Here is a 20,483-nt window from a genome sequence, read left to right as displayed (position 1 = left end):
CATTGGAATTGTCATAGGTTGAAATAGTCTTTTCCCATGTGCCAACATTTATTCAGCTGCTTTGTTCTCATCTGTTTAGGTACACAGAGTAACACCTTTGAAGACGGGAAAGAAAAACCTAAACTTGTATTCACCACTGACAGGAACATGCCAAATTGGTCCATTTTCATCTCCCACGAGTCATAATGTACAAAAGCTCAGAAATGGTCTATCAAATGGTTAGTTGAACATTCTCTCTTACTTACTGAAGTATGTTTCTGGTTATTGGCTAAATCAAGTTCTTGATTTAGTAACTTATGTCTTATGCAGTATGTCTGATTTCTATTTTCTTATAAGGATTTTCGGCCTTTATTGTGAAACCCAATATCTTTTTGCTTTCTGATTACATAAATGTAAATTTTGGGTTAATTGTTATCCCTCCTGTAGTAGGCTTTACTTTTATTTTAATACTGAAACTGTAAATTTTTGTTTTGTACTGGACCAAATTCAGCACTAACAGTAGTAGGATATATATATATTTTCTAACTCTGCTCAGGCTAAACATAGCATTGGCAGTGATTGTTACCCATACTTTTCCTCCAACTTCAGCTTTCATTTACAGAGGTGGTATGTACTACCATCAGTCACATTAGCCTTGAATTCAAGGGAGCAAATATTTTGGAGTGGCAGTATACTACTGCAGACTGTTATGAAGGAAAGTCCTGAGGGATTTATGGATTGGAAACACTGAAGGGAGGGTCTAACAATTGGTAGGTAGTTCAGGACCATCCTACAATTAAACATGGCCATAAAAAAGCTTAATCTAGCCAAGACAGGTGCTAGTGGAGACAGGAAAGTATTAGTACCGTTGTATTGGGTATTAATAAGACCTGGTTTAAAATAGTGTATACAGTTCTGGTCACCTAAATTCAAAATAGGTTAATTTAAATTGGAACAGGTGCAGAGAAAGGCTTCTAGGAAAATTAAAAGAATGGAGAGCCTGTCTTATGAGAAGTGATTAAAAGATTTGGACTTATTTAGTTTAGTAAAAGGGAGATGTGATTATTCTTTTAAAATATTTTTGAGATGGTTAATACCTGGGAGGAAGAGGAACTATTTATATTAAAAGATGATACTGGTATAAGATCAAATGGTTATAAATGTAGAGTGGAAATTAGAGCAAAGTGGTGAAATTTTGGAATGGCCTTACAAGCAAGGCAGTGAGGACAAGGGACCTAAATAATTTCAAGATGTAGGTAATAAGATCATGGAAGGGCTAGTAGAACAGGGTTGGTGTTGGAGCTGGTAATTCAAGCTTGAACGTGTTAGATTTCTGTACACCAGGATTGTTTTGAGGTAAGTGTGATACCTTTTCAAGAATGTGCTTTAGTGTGGTTTAGCTCTCAAGAAAGTCCTTAATTTGTGTGTGCAGATAGTAAGATAAAATAAGAGAGTCCTTCCTTTGTTCTTTCTCTTCCATAAGCTTTTAACATGCCTGCAATACTTGTAGCACCATAATGTGTTGTATTATTTATATCATATTTTATTAATTTATCCCATGCTTCTGGGCTTCTGATGGTTTCCTTACAGGCCATGAAGAAATTTTTCTTCCTGCATAATTTGGTGTAGGGGCAGAGGCTGTCTTGGTCTGATGCCCTAAACATTGGCTACAACTTGAAATGGAAGTTTGGGTAAAGTGTGCTGGTCTGTCTAGTGATATTGAGAAACTTCTTGGATGCTTTGCTGATGGATCTTGCTCGTGTGTGTAGGATCAACCCAATTTCTAGATCTGGGATTAAGAAAGGCATATTTAGACTGTTTCAGTTATGTTAATACAATATCGAAATATCAATAGCTATTAAAAGATGAGTAGACTTGCACCAAGCATGCTTAGATGATTCAGTATTTGAAATTCAAGCAGATATTCAGATATCTGTCTATACTAGCACTCACACTATTGTTACCACAGATAAAGTGGCATTGACAGGGAATTTTTAAAAAAAAAGAATCTTTGTGTAGAGCACAATAAAGAAATGTTAGGCTAGGGAATAGAGGTGCACTGATACATCAGTCCCATATCAGATTGGCACTGATATGAGGAAAATAGAGAGCATCGGCAGTTGGCTTTTTTTGTCTGATGTGGCCAATAAATGCTGCATGCAAGTGCACAGCCGCAGCATACACACAGCCAGGAGTTCAGCCTGGAAGTGTGGAGAGCAATCAGGTCTGGCTAGTAAGTCTGCTGTGTGGTAAGGGGCAAGTGGGGAGGGAAGGGGCATGGTGGAGCAAATCGAAGCCCCTGCAGTGAGGGAGGGAGGGAGTGGGGCTGAGGCTGGGGCAGGTGCTGCCCGGGCAGGGCATGGGACAGAACCACGGCTCCTCAGGGAGGTGCAGGGTGAGGGGAAACTCCCACTACTGTGCACACCCTGGCAGGGCATGAGGGGGCGTGTGCCCCTGGATCTGCATGTGGGGCAGGGCAAGCTGCCACTGTGAGCTGGGGTGGTAGTAGGCTCTTCCCGGCATGGGGCTGGACTGGGCTGTGCTTGGGGTGGGTGGGAACCGTGCTGGGAGCAGGGGCTGGGGGGAGTTGCAACCACCCCACAATTCACTGTAGCCCCTACTCCCAGTGCTGCCACTGCCTCCTGCCTTGAGCACAGCCCAGCCCAGCTCCTGCTGAGAACAGCCCAGCGCTGGTCCCAGCCCACAGCGGTAGCCTGCCCTCGCCGTGTGTGTAGATCTGGGGGCACACGCCCTCCTGGGGTGCATAGAACAGTGGGAGCCACCCCCTCCCCTTGCCCTCACTCCCCAGATGAGCTGTGGCTGTCCTGTGCCCCACCCTGCCTCAGCTGGGCAGCGCCTGCCTCAGCCCCACTCCCTCCCCCCCCACCGTGGGAACCTCGATCTGCCCCTGCCCCCCATGCCCTTTCCCTCCCTCTGCCCCTTCCACCACAACAGACTTATCAGCCAGATGCTGCTCTCCACGCTGCTGGGCTGAATATTGGAATTGGATCAGTATTGGCCTATAAGACTTGTTAAAAATCAGCTGTTGGTATTGGCCCAAAAAATCTCGGTACACCCCTACTAAGAAATGTTAGAAAGAAATGTTCAAGGTCAGCTCTTCTTAAGCATGTGAGATTACAAGTCTTCATGCACTTCCTTTTCAATTACTTGTTAGTAGAAAATCAGACAGGCACAAGTAGTTTAGGTGGGCCCCGTTTATTTTTCCACTCTGCTTCTGGTCTTCCTCACCCATCAGATGCTGATTTATTTTTTTTCCTGTAGCTCCTCCTCTTAGCTTGCTCCGTTGGACTGACAGCTTGGTTTTCCAGTTGTCCTTTTGCTTTGGTGGAAACAGCTAAAACTGGCATCATTCAAGAACCTGAGAATGGAACAGGAAAATGAAGGAAACATTCTTCCAGAAAAAGTCATGGAAGAAGAGTCAAAAAAGCATTTCTTCTTGTATCCGTTATTGTCTGGATCCCTTCTACCTGGGGGTCTCATACTCCCTGTCCTTTCCTCTGCATTATGGTGCTGGATGACTGCAGAATCGTTCAGAGCTGTGACAAGTGTGGGTCTTAACCGGATGATTTGTGCACTGCTTCTCATTTTAGTGGTAATGGCTCTGAATCTAAAAGGGTTTCCATTTCCATTTTTATTTTTAAACCTTGTTGTCTTGCTTTTGGTCCTTGTTTCTGGACAGCTGCTCTTCCAATTCAGTGTTTTGCCCTTCAGGCTGGCACTCATCCTAAAGACCTTGATGAAAATGGCTCTGACCAGGCACTAACATTCCAGGAAAGCTCCATTTTCTCCCCCTTGGTGGAGAAATGCCAAGATCGTCTAATTTCTTCCCTCCAAGTAGTGAAAGTATCTCCATATTATCTATACAGGTCTCAAGCCATGAAAGTTTTCCTATGTCAGGACTTTGTGCCTTCACAGAACTACAGATGCCATCTTCTGCAGATTGTGAGGATTAATTAATACTCATGAACCTATATAAACAGCAGTGTCTTCTTGAGAATAAAATCTCCACTTGTGTATATTCTTAGGTGACAGTCTTGAAACAGAGTGCCTGAGCTGGAAGGCTTTCTGTGGAAGAATAATTGCATCACTGAGAAGTCTTCAACCAAATAGCCAACTCTTGCTGATCTGTTTGACCACTGTCAGTTGAGATTCAACCCCTCTAGTTCCCAAATACTGAAAGCCAATACTTAGGCCTATAGGACAACTTCCTCATGTTCTTTACAAAGGTTGTCACCTATGCCTGCCTTATTTCCTGTAAAAGGGCAAGTTTTGAACAAGACAAAGTAACTGGTAATTGGTACCTCTTGCTTCCCATAGCTTGAGAGTAACCAAGGTGGGTTTGGTTCATGGGCCTGCAGCTCTTCTGACATCTAGGTCTCTACCAGAAGGGTAAAGAAAGGCTCTTCTAGACCTGGAGCCATGCCATTTACCTTCATACCTAAGTTAGAGGCCTCATCTTCATTTCTGAAGAGATTCCTTCCCATAATTTATTTGTTTTAGTGTCAATCATATAACATTTTTACTTATCCTTCTATTCTGTACTATTCCAGAAAGTTTTTGAGAGAGATGTCTGTGCTAGCTCCTTAAATCCAGGCTTCAGTGTTCCCGGAATTTCTCACGGGTTTCTCAGAAGAAGGTTTCTCTGTAAGGCTTCACTACTTTGCAACTCAATTCTTCTTACCGTAGTTCTTTTGTTAAATACTTATCTTTTTCCCTTTGAAATCTAAATTTAGCGCTAAATGCTAACCTGTCATTGCTCCTCTTCTCCTTCTCCCCTGTTTTGCCAGCCAAGCACTCTGGCCATAGTCTTATAATGTCTACGCTTCGCTTTCCAGAGGGAGAAAGTAGTTCTCCAGTTCTATTTTCGTCCTATGCCGATCCAAACTTTCATTTTACGTAGGAAATCTTGCTTCTCTTTGCTGTAATCCCAAAACCAGTCTCAGGGTCCAGAGCTGTTACCTGGATGACTTTTCAGTGGTTAAGTTTTCCTTTCCTAATCTCTTTTTTTTTTTTTTTTTCTTCCACAAGCTTAGGCCTCTGTGCTGTGCAGGGGGTCTTGCAAATGGTTGAAAGTGTCCGTTATGCTCTGTCAAGTCTTCTTTACCCTTTTTCTTGTCTTTGTTTCCCACTTCTTGAACCTGGTTATAATGTATGGGGCTAATAACTCCTACTGACCCTGGTTTGAGTCACTGCTAGTCAGACTTACTTGTCTATACAAGCAGCAGCTCCATCATGGAAAAGCAATTTTTTTCATACCTTTTCAATTATATTCCATAAAGTAGTAGCATTAGTGTGTGCATCCACTTATTCAGGATAACCCAATGTGCATTTAGGTCTGTGCAAATGATTAGATAGGCCAATGTAAGCTGACTGATTTTTGGTGTTCGCACCTGGAGAAGTTGGTTTGCATCCTGGGAGGAGGAGTAACTGGACTATAGAATCCTGTGTCCTGAATGGCTTCACCTTGCCTGACTGACAGATGGGGAAGACTTGATCTGTCTGTGTTGCCTCTGTTTCTCTGCTGGTGTTGCCATGTCAAACGAAACAATTAATGCAATAGGAGAAATTTGTTCTGTTAGCACAAAAATTCAGGTTCAGATTTTGTGGGCGCCTGCAGACAATGAAGTTGTACTTTAGTTTAGCTGCAGATATACCCCAGAAGTTAGCGCTTACATTTTTTGAAAGATGTTTAAATTGTAGGTGATGTGAACAGCCAGGTATAAAATTAAACAGGCTAGCCTAACATGTATGTCCTTGCATTTCGAAACAGCTCTTTCATTCAGTTGAATAAAAAAATGCCTTTATCCTAAAGCAGTTCTAGTAAGACCTCAGTTCATATACAGATGTCTAAACGTGCTATCAGCTTTAAACAATTTTCTGCTGATCTGCATAGCTCCAGGTTTGTCTTAAGTGTTATTTCTTATAGGAAAAGAAAGCGAGAGAGCAAAAAATAAAGTGAAAATGCCTTGAGGACTAAAATGCGTGTGTATTGGGATGTCAATGGGAAAGGTGAACATGTACTGTATTTCCATACTGAAATTAAATATGGACATAAGGGAACATTCTTTTTGCCCATAAAAAGACTGATCACGTGATCATAGCTGACATTTAGATGGATAATTATTCAGTAATGTAGCAGTAGCTTTTTTTTCTGCATTCATATAGCTACAAAATGGTGGCAGAGACTTACTGTTATCTCACTGATTTCAAAGCTGTTATTTAAATACACCACTTTTCTTTTACCCTTGAAGACGCTTTTTTAATTTAAATGTTTTAGAACTTTACTAAGTAATATAAAAATATAAGACAAGGTAATTTTATTATAAAAGGAATATTATTGACTTTTCAATTTTTACATTGTATGAAGTATAAGATGTTCCATATATAAATGGGAACTATTTGGAACACAGTAAATATAATTTTCCACTGAGTAGGATTCTAAATTTCATTAATATAATAGCTAACTAAAGCCTGCAGGGTATGTAAATACATAGGTCAGGCTACAGGTGTTTAAAATATACTGTGTTTTTCACAATTCACTTTGTTGACCTGTCTGATAATTTACATAGGAAGTGGCAAACACTACCAAAGAGCATAGCTCATTTTTTGGAACAAAAATTTGTAAGTAAAACAATCTTACATAATTCTTCTCTTTACATGTTCCTTTTCACCAATGACTCTAAAGTTCACTTTTAAATTAATTTATTCGTCTGAATCTATTTAGGGTTTGGCCTTTCTATATCACTGGTTTACTGGTAACTTCAGTTGGATAATTGGCTATCTAGAAGTACCTAGATTTAAAATTAAATCACTTGGGGCAAAGGACTTCAGCTATTATAGTGGAACAGCTTAAACTTTTATAGCACCTTGTCATACTGAGGAATCTTCATACGCTTTACAAAATATTAAAATTAAAACTTAATACTTCCTACAGAGCTAGCACTTAAATGTAATCATTTTAAAATCCAGGAAAAAAATCAATGTGCTGAATGCTTAGGCTGAGGCAAGAAGGTGCAGCCATTTGTAAGGTCAAGAAGGTGACCTAAAATAGCAAAGGGCGAATGCACACCAATGTAGGGTTTCCATCCTCACATAGTCACTTAAGCCATGCATCAGGTGCCCACGACCTGTTGCAGTTTCTCTGCAGAAGGATAGATTTCACCTTGCAAGTACCTCCAGCCAATATAATAATGTTAATAGAAGTGTGTGTTTGTAGGACAGTATTTATTAATTAATTCAAGACCATTGTTCTGGACTCATTTGAGTCTAAAAGAACCTCTGATTTTTAATGTATATGAAAATGAATAAAATTGACATTCTGTTTGATATGATCTGCTTACCCATTAAAGGACAGTAGATCCTAAATCTTACTGATTTAATGCATGCCCTTCTGTGACATGCACTGGTTTCTGGATACTACTTAGGGGTTTTTTTCGATCCAAATTTGGCTGTGTATCTTGAATATGAGAACAAACTCATGCATCCCCTCATGCTGTTCAGACCTGTTTTTTCTAAAGAAGAGAGGGTGGAACCCAATAGTTAATCTAAGAATCTAAACAAAAAGAAGTCTTACACTGCACTGAAAATCACAAGTATTGTGGTTTTACTAGTATTTGCCAGGAGCAGTTTCTAGAAGATCTCAGCTGAAAAGGCTTTGCTCCATGCAGTAGCTTCAAGATCAGAGCCCTTGACAGTACCAATATTGTCCTAGGCATGATGCAGTGTGACAGGATGGGCAACCTGGTTTCTGATAGCTGGAACCTAAATAATTGTGATGGTTAGTAAGTATAGAAGCTGACCATGTAGTTACTACCAACGTGAACGTAACTGTAGTTCCAGTAAGTCAACAGTGCCAAAAAACTTTCTCAACAAAAAGAAAATAGGTTTGCTCTTGGGTGAAAGAGGAAAAAGATTGAATTCTGAAAATAGGTCTGAATTGGTTTATGAAGTCAAACTTCTAGATGCCATGTGAATCTGAATTTATTTTTTTGAGCTTAACGTGAGAAGATGTAGGATAGGTTTGTTTTAGTGCCATTATCCTCCTTGCCTTCAAATCCTTCCTTAAATCATACTTCTTTCTTAAAAGTTGTTCCTTTCCCTGATTATTCCAGTGTTCTCACTTGCACTGATCCTCTTATCACATGTATTGTGTCAATTTGTGATAGACTACAAGCTACACAGGTGCAGGATTTTTTCCCATGCATCAGGTTGCTGAGACAGTATTAAAACTTAGGTCCCTGAATTCAAAGTGCATTCTGTGGTCCATAATGATCTTCACTGACATGATTACAGTGGTAATCTCTCTCTGTCCTTTTTTATTCTTTCTTTTTTAACGTGTCTTATGCTGTCTTTTATCCTTTAAATAATGCTTTACTGTCTGATTGGTTGGCTTACCTGACAGAGTGAATGAATGAGATTGGTTATAATTTAAGTACAGTTTTTCTGTTGGTGCAAAATTTTATTTGGGTAGCATTTCATTAGTGCAGGGACTTGACTCCAAGAAAATCTTATATTGGGTTGTTTCTGAAGGATTTTTAATCTTTAGACAATTAAATCCTTGTTGAAATCTTCCATGTAGGCTTTCTTAAAATTTTCAGAATAAATTGTTGGCAAGGTTGGGAGAGAATAATACCAACTATTCAGTTTCTGTTCACCTGAAGAGCATGGAAGTAAATTTTATATAAGATTGGTATGGACTGCAGATTTTTCTTCCACTACAATAAAATGTCACATTAAATATCTTTTTATGCAGGAAATTTTAGGGTTCAGAAATAGGTGGGGAACTAGCATAATGATTTAGCATATGGCATAAATTGTGTACTTTATTTTTATTCAAATATTTTTTCCCAAAAAGCATACGTAGGGATGCTGTACAAATGCATTTAAATTCTGAAATGAATGTAGGGTGATACAACAATAGATAAAGGCCTCTTGCAATATAAGTATATTGTGTATTACATGACATTTATAAATGGCTATTAGAATTCCTTGAGTGGATAGCAGCCAAGAAACAGGAGACTTAATTTAGTACTACAGTAACTTTCTTTCTCATTTTGATTGTTCCCTTCTCATAGAAATCAGTTTGACTATGCAGCACACCAATCACAAAATCACGATGTAGAATTGTTTAACTGTTGTAACAGTAAGCCATGCAGATTCCTTGCTAAAAAAGCAGTTTGTTTACATTGCACTACATGTCAGCTCAGGATGGTGGGATTCTGTTTAATTTTTTTAATTAAAGAAAATGTTGTATGAGTCATCTGTAGTACTGCTTGCCAGGGTAAGGATTTTTATGCAATATATTGCGTATTGAAAATTATTTGTAAGCAGTATATTCCGACAGCCATGGTTCTTTTAACTACTGTAACTGTACTGTAACAGAGTCAGTCATTGTTACTGTAGTTTTAAATCTTCTATAGCTAAAGATGATGTAAGCCAACAAGGAGACAAATTTAAAAAAAAACAGACATTTTGCATCTTGCTGTCCCTGTTTTTGTAAATAAGCTCTTTTTGTGGAGCTTTCATCTTTTTTCTACTGCTCCATATAATGTATCTTTTAATTTTTTCCTTGTGTATTTCTTCACTATATTCTGTTTAGGAGAGAGAGTTCATCTGGATGATGCAGAAATGAGATTATCCAGAAGAGGGCAGCCGCAAACAGAAGTGGATAAGTAAGTGTATCCCAGTGTGTGATGCTAAAATGACATGATACTTAGTTGTGAGAGATGAATTTTTCTTAGAGAAATAAAAACTGTAACAATTGATTTTTAATATTTGAAATAATCTAGGGTGAGGTTTTTAAAGAGTTAGGCATCCGCACCTGATTTTTTTTCAGTAGGAATACAGTACCAAAGTCCCTTACTCATTATTAAAAGTCTTCCCCTGCATAAAGATGCATTAAGGAGTACTATAATTAGGGCACTCACAATATTGTGAGAGTTTGGAATGATAAAACACATGTACAAGCTTTAGACATTTTGCTGAAAGTTTTCATAGTAGCAAAGATGCATTGCCATCTTTGCATCGCAGTATTTCGTGCTAGATTTTGCTACCGCTTGCTTTAAAGTACCATGATTCTCAGGGCCTTGTTATACATTACTTTTAGGCAGTTCCTGGAGCTCTTAACCCCTGGATTGTCTACACATTGACACCTTTAAATGGCTCAAAGTTGCGCCATTCCAGGGCAGAATTATCTCTGATCTGCATAACCTAACTCCTGTTCCATTAACATGTGGGCAGTCCCTACAGATGTGCTGCCCAAGATGAAGTCCTCTAGAAGGCCCTCACCCACCCCCACTTTCTGTGTAGACACTGTGCCCCCCTGATTAGCCTGCTACTACACAGGTGCTATGCGGTAAAGGCTGCAGCTCTTTCTTCCCCAACCACCATCTTCATCCCTGCAGGTCCCTCTCAGCATAAGTCGAAAGGTGACTGAAGCACCTCACGTTTTGCCTGCCAGACTTCCCATGGTTCGTACCATTCCTGGCTCCCGTAAAAGTTCCTATCCATCCAACATGTTCCATAGCCCTTCCTTGCCCTCCCTTCCATCAGTGCTGACCCAGCCTTCTCTTAGCCCAAAACTGAGCACCATACAGCCTTGAGGTTTTAATGAGAGCTCATCTTAGCCGCTCCCCTCCTCACAACACACAAACCTGGCAACTGCCAAACCTACCTCTGCCAACCCTTTCTGAGACCCTTTACCCGTCATTCTGCCAAGTACCACCTGAACTGATCAGGGACAGGACAGGAAGCTATTTTTGCTCAAGTTTCTCCTCTCAGCTGGTGGTCTGGGCAAGCATCAGCAATGTCTAGCCTGACCAGGAGGCTGAGGCACCTGGCCAAAGCAGGCAGCACTGTACATTTGGAGTCAACCAGGCTCAAGAAAGCCCCATGCGCAACGCAAACTGCGATTTGATAAGAGGAAAAATACGTTGTCCCCTGTTTCTCATCCCTGGACATGGGGAGGGGGTGAGGAGGGAGATGAAGAGAAGGGGGTCTAGATTCATGCTAGAGATCAGGGAGCCTGGGCTAAGCAGCTGCTGTTTCCCCAGGGATCTGTGCTGCGGGAAGATCTTTATTAAAAACTCCTTTGCGCACAGCCCCAGGGGGACTTTTCTGGTTAATGGAACCAGCCCCCTAGAGTAGCCCCAGGCTCTGACCTCACCAGCTCCTTAGCCAAAGGATTTAGTGGTGGAGAGAGACGTGGGGAAAGTGCTGGAGATATGCAGGACAGAGACTGCGCACACAACCCCTCTGTGTCCATTTGTACTCCCCAGGAGTCTAAGAGTCTGAGAGCTGCTCCTGTCACTGACACAGGTTCTTGTTCCTGTTAGTGCTATCGTGAGCTGATCCATCTATGAGAGAGCAGTAGCAGCTTCCCTGGCAGCAGGCTACCTCCGCCTGGCAGCAGCTGCCGGCTCTCACCATGCTGCATGTGGATCAGATGCAGGAAGCAGGGTCTGGCTGGAGTCATGGATCTTGGAGCTCTTTGCCTCGCAGGAGAGGGAGGGACTGAGCTGCAGCCTTAGAAGCATAGAGAAGTAGAGCTGATAGGGACCTCGCTGATCACCAGGCCTCTAGCAATAAGTCACAGCTTTGCAGGTAGTGGAAAGTCAGAAAAGCTTCCTAGATTAAAGGTGCGACTGAGCTGCATAAATATTGATCCTGCTAGCTTTGAGTTTGGAGTGAAGTACAACATGTAACATTTTCTCTAAAAAGCTTTCTGCTACAACTGCATTTGCATTTACATTTCCTGCTACAACTGTAACTGCATTTCCATTTACAACTGTACAAAATTTCTGTATGGACTTTTGTGATGCCTGATTCAGCAAAGCACTTAACCTTAAAGGTCTTCAACTTAGGTGGCTGTTTAAGTGCCTTGCCGAACAGAAATGGACATAAGAAAGAAGTGTTTAAGAGCTTTGCTGAATTGGAGCCAGAATTAGAAAAATATAATATAGGCATTGTGGGAGTAGTGATTCATATGATTAACGTTGCCTGACCCCTCCCATTATGGGGCCCTATTTTCCACTTCTTATAACTTTGTTAAACTCTTACTGGGCTGACATTTTATGTGTATCTGCTTAAAGCTGAATTTCTTGAAAATTGAAGCCGAAAGGAGCAGCCAGTTCCAGGAATTAAGCCAAGGAAAAACGTATAACTTGCCTACATTGAACACTGACAAGCATATTTCTTGAAATGCTGTATTACCCCTGTTGCTTTTGTTCTTCCTCCAGCTATGATGGTTTGTATTTTACCATTCTGGATATTGACCAGTTTCTGAAAAAAAAATGTTGGTGCTGGAGTATTCCAGAGATAATCTGATGGAGGCGTAATGATTACACACATCAAACCAGTCTTGAGTAACCACAGTGTCTTCATGAATGCACTGCAGAAAACTTCCAAGAGGTATATACCTCCAGGATGCCGAACTGAGTATATACCAAAGCTTACTCTCCTACTAGCAGCTGAATACAAAAAATACTAGTAGATGTTTTAAAGAGCTCTTTTCTCAGAAGCCAATATTGCAGCAGGGACAGCCCTAACTAAAAGCTCCAAAAAGAAAGGCAGTGGAAATGAAAAGAATTGATCAAAGGAATAGATACGATGCTAGCAGGAAAGCATGGTTAACCATTCACATGCTAAGTAACAACCCAAAGAAAGTACAGTAACTTCACAACATCAGAGCCAACCAGGTGGCTCATCAGCTTCTGCTCAATAGTAAAGCTTCGAACAAACAACCTAAAATACAGATTAGATGGCAGACTAATCTGGAGGAAAATCATTTTAGTATGCCATACACAATGGATAAACTTGACTGTGGAATAAATCACTTGAGAAATGGCAAAGCAGCTGGATTCAACAACGTGTGCACAGAGCAGATCAGACTTTTTGGTCCTGCATCTAATATATGGGTTTTCTACTTTCTTAACAATTGATCATCGACCCTTAGAATACCTAAATTAAGATGACAGGCCTGTGTAATGGCTCTGTTAAAGTTATAGATGCCTCTGACCCAGAGAGCTTTAAGCCAGTGTCACTTCTGTGCCATCTTTACTAGCTTTACAAATGCCTTATTCTTAATTGCCTTTTAGCTCATATTGAACAACATCTAATATCAGAACAAGCCAGATTCAGACCAGGCAAGTCCTGCACTGCCCAAATTCTAAACATCACCCAGCATATAGAAGATGAATTCAAGAAAGGGATGATAACGCGGGTGCTGTGTTTGTAGACCTGTTAGTGGCACATGACTGTCAACCACCTAAACCTGCTTGCCAAAGTCTACAGTATGATGCACAACTACCATCTAGTGTAGCTTATCTGATTTTTTTTTGGAAAATAGATGTTTTTACGTAGAACTGTGCAAGAAATGAAACTGCTGGCGATAACAATAAAATGGCCTCCCACGTGATAGCATGCTAGCACCAAGACTGTCATATATACCAATGACCAACCCATACAGAGTACTACAAAGACTGTCATATATGCTAATTATGTACCACATCACAAGAGAAGGACTTTGTCACTGTCAAGAACAGACCGACATATTTACTGAGCAACCTCTCAGATTACTACAAGGAGAACCAGCTTTGTGCCAACCCAACCAAGATACAGGTCACAGCTTTTTACCTATGCCATAGAGAAGCCAAGTGAAAATTAAACACCATCTGGTTAATCACTGGCTAATCACCTGGACCCTGTGTACTTGGGGGTTTCATTGGATCAAAAACTTACCTTCAAAGCACTGGTAGAAAATATGAAAGGAAAAGTCAGCACCTGCAACAACATACTTTGGACATTGGTCGCTTCTACATTATGAAGTCTACATTACGAACCACTGCCATTGCCTTGTGTTACTCCACTGTACAGTATGCATGTTCAGTATGGGAATGATTGGTTCATGCCAAGAATATAGATCCAGTTCTAAATGACAGCTCTCATGAATTAACAGGATGTCTACAGCCAACGCCAAAGGATAGCCAGTACTTACTGGTTGGCATTGTACCACCTGATATCAGAAGAAAGGTAGCGAGCCAAAAAGAAAGATCATGGCAGATGGAAGAACCCAGGTATCCATTCTGTGGTCACACAGACTTAAAATGTGAAAAAGTTTTGCAACCAGTGTTGCACTGTTGTACATGATGGCTGACAAGACATAACTGAGGTTATGGAAGGAAAGATTATGTGCAATCATGTGCTCTGAAATAGACCTGGAACCCCAGGAGGACCTTCCAGGAGGGGCAAATCTAGATTGGCCTACATGGTGATGCCTGAATCACTTGTGCATGCAAACCAGAAGATCAGAAACAAACATGATCAAATGGAGATACTCTAATGACACAACTATATACAAGCATGGTGAGGTGCAGATTATGGAGCGCATGCTCATTTGCCGACCCCTTGGTGAGACCTGTATGAAGGAGGACCTCACTGCAGCAATGGAAAGAGCCATTGCTTGGAAAATTCTGGAAGAAAACATATAGTTTACAACAAGGGCATGAGAAGTAGTAGTGAAGGAGAGGAGGTCATCCTGGTCACAGGATTTCTGCCAAAGGTGTGCTATATCATATGAGCAGGAGCAGAGGAGTAGAAGTTGACAAGGATTCGGGTCTCTGGAAGGGACAAATGTCAATGTGGAGTGAAGTGAAGGATGGAGAGAATCAATTAGCATATCATTGTTGACTGCAGTTTGCAGTTGCTTTCTGGAGTTCCTTTCCTGGATGCCCATCCTGGACCTTCTCCAATCCATCTTCCATCCTTTACACTCAACTGAAACTGCTCTCACCAAAATCTCCAATGACTTATTCTTAGTCGAAACTCAAAACCAATATTTCATCTTCATCCTGTTGCTTTCAGCCTGTGGTCTGCAGACCCCTGGGGTCCACAGACTATGTGAAAGAGGACTATGAGCAATCAAAAGAATGTGAATACCCACACTTAGAATTTAAAGGGGTCTGCACCTCCATTTGCAATTTCCCAAAGTGTTCTCACCTCCATTCAACATTTTTTAGGGGTCTGCAAATGAAAAATGGCTGAAAACCACTGTTCTAGATCTGTAAAACTTCTTCGGTAGAGCAAACATTTTTCCTCTTACTGAAATGTTGTCCTCCTTTTAGATTCAATGCTTCTGTCCTCTCCCGTTTCTCCTCCAGCCTCTCTAATTACCCTTCTTTATGTCCTCCCTCCAGGTTTCTGTGGGTCTCTTCTTGGTCCTCTTCTCTTTTCCTTCAATACTTTAACCTTCAGTAATCTTTTTTACAAATACAAATTGACTGCCATCTCTATGCAGATGAGTTGCAGACCTGCCTTATTCTTACCTTAATTCCTTATCTGTGTAAACTGAAATCAAAGCTTGGCTCTCAAACACCGCCCCTCATCTAGTCTTCAGCTTCTTACAGGCTATGGTAGAACCTGGATTTTTTTGTATTGGGATGGTTCACAACCTGCTTAATTCACAACAGGTTGCTGAATTAAGGACAGGTTGCTCATCTGACTTGCTGAGCATTTACATCAGAGGGCACTACTTCTTTTCTCAGCTCAAGCACAGCCTCAGTTCTGCACAGCTGCTTGGAGAGGAGGTGCCCTTTGAAATAAAAACTGCAGCAAACACCCAGAACATCTCAGCTGTCCCACAGCTGTTTGCTCCAGCTATGTATACTTCCAGATGGCTTGCAAACCCTTATCTTTGCAGAGCAATGAGGAACTTAACCTTGCAAAGTATCAGGGTTGTACTGTGCTATGTTGTTCTCTTTTCAAAGACCCAGCAGTTGATGCAGCATGCCTGGTGCTTCTTACCCTGTGCTCAGTGCTTCCACAGTCCATTTCTTTGTACCTATCAGGGAATTTTTCTAGCATATACTTAGCTGTCTGGAGCCACTACGTACCACTGCAAAAGAGATGTATAGAATCATGGGAATAAAAGGAACGTCAAAGATCAGCTAGTCCACTATAATATAACTATTTTGTCTAATGGGATTTGCAGTGATTATTTAAATAAATACTGTTTCATATATGTGGAATTAAATCTTTTCCTCTAGTTAAAGACACTTCAGGGATTTTTTTTATTGCAGAAGGGTATAGACACATATTTACTATGCAACTATTGATTTTATTTCGCAGTAAAAGTGGGGCAAATGTACAATGCTCAGCCTTACATTGGAGCAAAGTCTCCCTTTTCTAGTGGTAAAGCTACCTTATGAAAAAATGTAGAACTGAGAGAGTGTTGTGTGTCAGTTCCATTAGTCATTTTCATTATATTTTCTCTGTGCAGACTGGTTTCCATCCCCTTGTGAGGAACTGCAGTAAGACTGCTTTTTCTGGGCCTCTGACTTTGGGGAGTGGGGCTTCCAGCTATGGAGTAAAATCTAAAGTAAATTACTTGGCAATAAACATAGTATTTACCCATGCACTTAATGTTGGAGTACCTTTTATTGTAGGAATATCTCTTAAATCATGGAGCCCAGTAGAATCACATAGGCATTTGGAGAGGCATTCTAGATGCTAGGAACTAAAAATGTACAGCTACATCTGTGGAAAAACTCTGAATTCACACAAAAGCATTCTTCCCATGATACAGTAAATCCCTCGATCAATGTGTATATGGTTGTTTTCTAGTGGTGGTAACCTTAACGCTGCAAAACCATTTATGTTAGCATAGTTCCTCTTGACATGTAAATGTTTGTATTCAATAATTCAGTAAGTTTAAAAAAAACCTGCAAAATTTTCAAAAGACCAGCAGTTAGTGACATGCCAGTAAAGCACATTTACAAACAAACACCTACACACTAATATTTTATGTGAACTTCCATACACTTTATGTTCTGAGGGGAAAATATATTGTACAATACACTGACATTGGCATTTCCTCTTCAGCATAACCATCTGTTGCTATGTAGAAGCACAATAGTGGTAACTTTTTTTCCTCTGTAAAGCTCAGTCTAAATACCAGGTTTTAACGATGCGAGCCGTTATGTGGGAAAAGAACACCGGATGGATATTTCCCCATTGTCCATCCATATTTGATTTCTGTGCTGACACGCTACAAAGAGAACCTCTTCTAAACATTTATCATGAAAACACACAACAGTATTTCTCCAACAGAAATTCAGTATACATCCTCAGTCATAGACTAACTAGTTTGTCATTTAGAATCTGATCTGAGTGTTTCCTGCTTTTTATTGTGATCATCGAGCTCCTTACGTTCTAAAAGCTGGCTGTCTTTAAATTGAAACTAGAATGCATCTGGATTGAAAGATGGTCCTGGATTGAGACAGAACATGCATGTTCAGTTCCTGGCTTTTCCAGTCCTTTCCTGTGTGCACAGGGGCAGATCACTTAATTTCTCTGCACCTAAATACTCCATCTTTAGAATATGAAAGAAAGAATCATTCTCAGTGTTGGTGTGAAAATAAATGTATATTTATGTACTACTGTGATGTGCTACTGCAATGTTTATGCATTACAGGGGAATAAGTACCAGAAAGACGTTTTCAATTATTCCCAAGACATACTGTTATAATTAAAATAATTTAATTTTTATGTCTTCTGTAGGTTCATGGAATTGCACTCTGAAGTTGAAAATTCATTGGAGAGATTTCTGAAAATAAGGCAAAATTTAACAAGCTTACAGGTCTGTTTTACAGTGGCTTTAATTTTCTTAATGTACTTTTAATATGAGAATTAAATAAAAACTACAGCCATGTATACAGGATTTGTGATTTATAGGAAAGAAAAAAACATGAAGTAACCTGTTCATATTCCTTGAGAGGCAACGAACTAACGTGAAAGCTCAAAATGCCAATTTTTGAAAACTAGGAAAGTTGCTTTTCAAAATAGACAGTAATTTATTGTTGCAGCTCTGTACCTAGTTTTTTAGAGACTACAGTCTATAAGGTCATTATTAACTCATTTTCATAGCATTTGATTTATGAATTATTGCTGCATTATTGCTGATTTATGAATTATTATGCATATTGCTTTCCTACTTTGGAAAATTAAGCATCTCTTTGGGCTGAAACAATGAGACCAGTCAGTTCAGTGTCTTAAATTTATTCAGCATGGAAAAATATAAATAAATGTAAAAATAAGTGTTTGCATTGTGTTTTATACAGTTTACATCAAATGTTAACATTTAACTCAGACTTCCTTCCTATGCATCAGTATCCTCAGAAATAATGTAGAATAATCAAATTATATTGCATTATTTTACTTACATATGCAGGGTGCCAGTATTTTAATTTCCAACAATATTATTTAGATTGATGCTATTTTTAAAAGCCTTCAATTAAAAGATTTTTCAATTTGGCTTTTCTAAATACATTTTAAAATAAATCCCACTCCTATGATTAATAACTGTATATGCTTAGACTTAGAATTGAAGAGCGTGGGCAATAGAAGTACGAACACTGATAGATTTTTCTGTCTTTACTAATATATTAAGGCAAGTTTTATACATATTCCAGGATTGTTCTTCTGGGGATCAAGTATTAATCTATTTAAAGAGCTGAAGATTTATAAATGAAGGAAAACTAACAAGATTTTGAGCACTACTTTTCAAAAGCATCAAAATCCCATTTTCAAAAGTGGCATATGCACTTAAGCCCCTAAATCCCATAGACTTCTGATACTGAGTTGTTTTTACAAATGCTTGTTAGACTGCAGTAATTTGTAGGTTTTTGGAATGAAATTAAGGCTTGTTTTTAATTCTATTTCTTTCAGGCTTTAGGGGGCAGTAAAGAGCTTGAAAATATTATCAGCATCTCAGCATCCTCAAGTAACTTGAAAACTGAATTGCAGAAAACCAGAATATTAAGTAAGGATTTTCAACAACTCTTACCCCTTTGCAGTAATTTAACAACTAGCACAAAGTACTGTATTGTTTATGTTTGTATTCTGCTCTTGGTGTTCATGCACCCAGGCAACTGAAGTCCAGATTCTTTTGGTCAGTCATATCTGCTGGACCTGGGCATGTGTGTCTTTGTGCATCCAGCCAAGGGTAAAAAAAGCAAGGCAGCTCTAACTGCTCCACAGTTCTTTTTATTTTTTAACAGTTGTGAGAATGAGTTAGAATTTGTGGCTTTTTCACATGCTGTGTAGTCCTTTCTTTTCTTATGCAAGTAGTTGTAAATGGTTAGATACTTAGTGGATAGTGATGGAGTTAATGATTAGGCTTCAGTGCTAGTGTTAAAGTGCCCCCACTGCCATTTTGAAGCGCAGGACATTGAATACACAAAATGCTGAGGCTGGTGGAGCATGCTAATTAGCAGGCTCCAGAATACTCAATGGAGTTGACGTGACTGCTAATTAGTGCTAATCAGTCTGCTCTATCACATGCTAATTAGTTGGAGCAGACATCAGGTACATGTATAGATGCCTGAATTTTATGGATGGCCATCCTGATACTGGCACTGTATGTCTACAGTACCAGCTACAGCACATGTTGTGGGTGCTCCCACTATACTGTCTGATACTACTCCTCTTCTTGAAAGAAGTAATCACTTTTTTTTCTGGGGACAGTTGGGGAAGTTTGTCTGCTGAGTCATTCCAGTCTAGGTTCTTGAGTCAGTGCACATCTGGGAGAATCTCCAGGGCTTACTATGTCAGGAGTTCAGGAATGGATAGCAGTCCTTAATGCCTTCTTTTTAGCCATCTATGACTTAGGTGTATCCCCTGTTGCTCTTGGGTTCTCTGAGGAAAGCATTAATCACATGAATAAGCCAGCTGTTCTTCACAGTTGAGATTCCCTTTACAAGGGGTATTTTCCACCAAGTGCAGTCTGCTCGTAAGCAGATCAGTCACTTCTCAGATAAGGAGTTTCCAGCAGGTCTTCTTGTACTACTCTCGATGAGGGACTTCTGGAACCTGTCAGAATTAGCTGTCAGGTTCTCTCTTAGTTTTACATGAAGTCAGGGGTTGCAATGGTGAATGAACAGTCATGTCAGGATCTGCATAAATCTGTACATAAGGACAAGGAGTTTAAGAAACTGGGCTTCCTTGAATGGAAAAGTTATTCAACATCAAGTCTTCAAATGAGACTTGCCAACTACAAAACCTTGTTAGTAAAACATAATTTAACTAGTTGGGATTCTGTGGCAGTATTTAAAGAGAAATACTTTTCTGTTGTCCTGGGTGAACTTAGTTCTGTCCTCAAGGACCATCAGTCAATAGCTTGTATGTCTCTGTAGATAGCCATTCACTCTGTAAACACAACCTTCAGCTAGATGGTAACTTATCTGCTAGATGAAGACAGTCCTGGCTCCATGCATCAGGGATCTTAAATGAAGCCCGCGTTATATTTGAGGAATAAGATGAACTTTTTAGTGCAAAAATAGATAAGGTGTGACACTTCTTTGTGTGACATTCTACTTAGAACCCAAATTTCTGTGCTGCCCTACCATTAACCACTAACACTATCATTTGAAGGCATGAGAACAGTCTTGGGAGATGTCTACCAGTTTTGGGTAAAGATGTACTTGAGCACT

The 20,483-nt window shown here is 39.9% G+C and overlaps 1 protein-coding gene across 3 annotated transcripts in view; it reads left to right on the top strand.

The window, feature by feature from the left end:
- Window positions 1-20,483, top strand: part of ITGB3BP (integrin subunit beta 3 binding protein) — a 47,426-nt gene that overhangs the window by 9,864 nt on the left and 17,079 nt on the right. For all 3 annotated transcript variants that reach the window (XM_090048632.1, XM_090048633.1, XM_090048631.1), the window contains exons 3-6: window positions 80-218; window positions 9,599-9,671; window positions 17,554-17,632; window positions 18,721-18,814. In XM_090048632.1, the coding sequence (XP_089904758.1) occupies window positions 80-218; window positions 9,599-9,671; window positions 17,554-17,632; window positions 18,721-18,814 (385 nt within the window). The remainder of the gene's footprint in view (window positions 1-79; window positions 219-9,598; window positions 9,672-17,553; window positions 17,633-18,720; window positions 18,815-20,483) is intronic.

The sequence above is a fragment of the Crocodylus siamensis genome, chromosome 5 (assembly GCF_052110815.1).
Source record: "Crocodylus siamensis isolate JL-2025a chromosome 5, ASM5211081v1, whole genome shotgun sequence".
Lineage (NCBI taxonomy): Eukaryota > Metazoa > Chordata > Crocodylia > Crocodylidae > Crocodylus > Crocodylus siamensis.
This window is presented reverse-complemented; position numbering and strand designations above follow the sequence as displayed.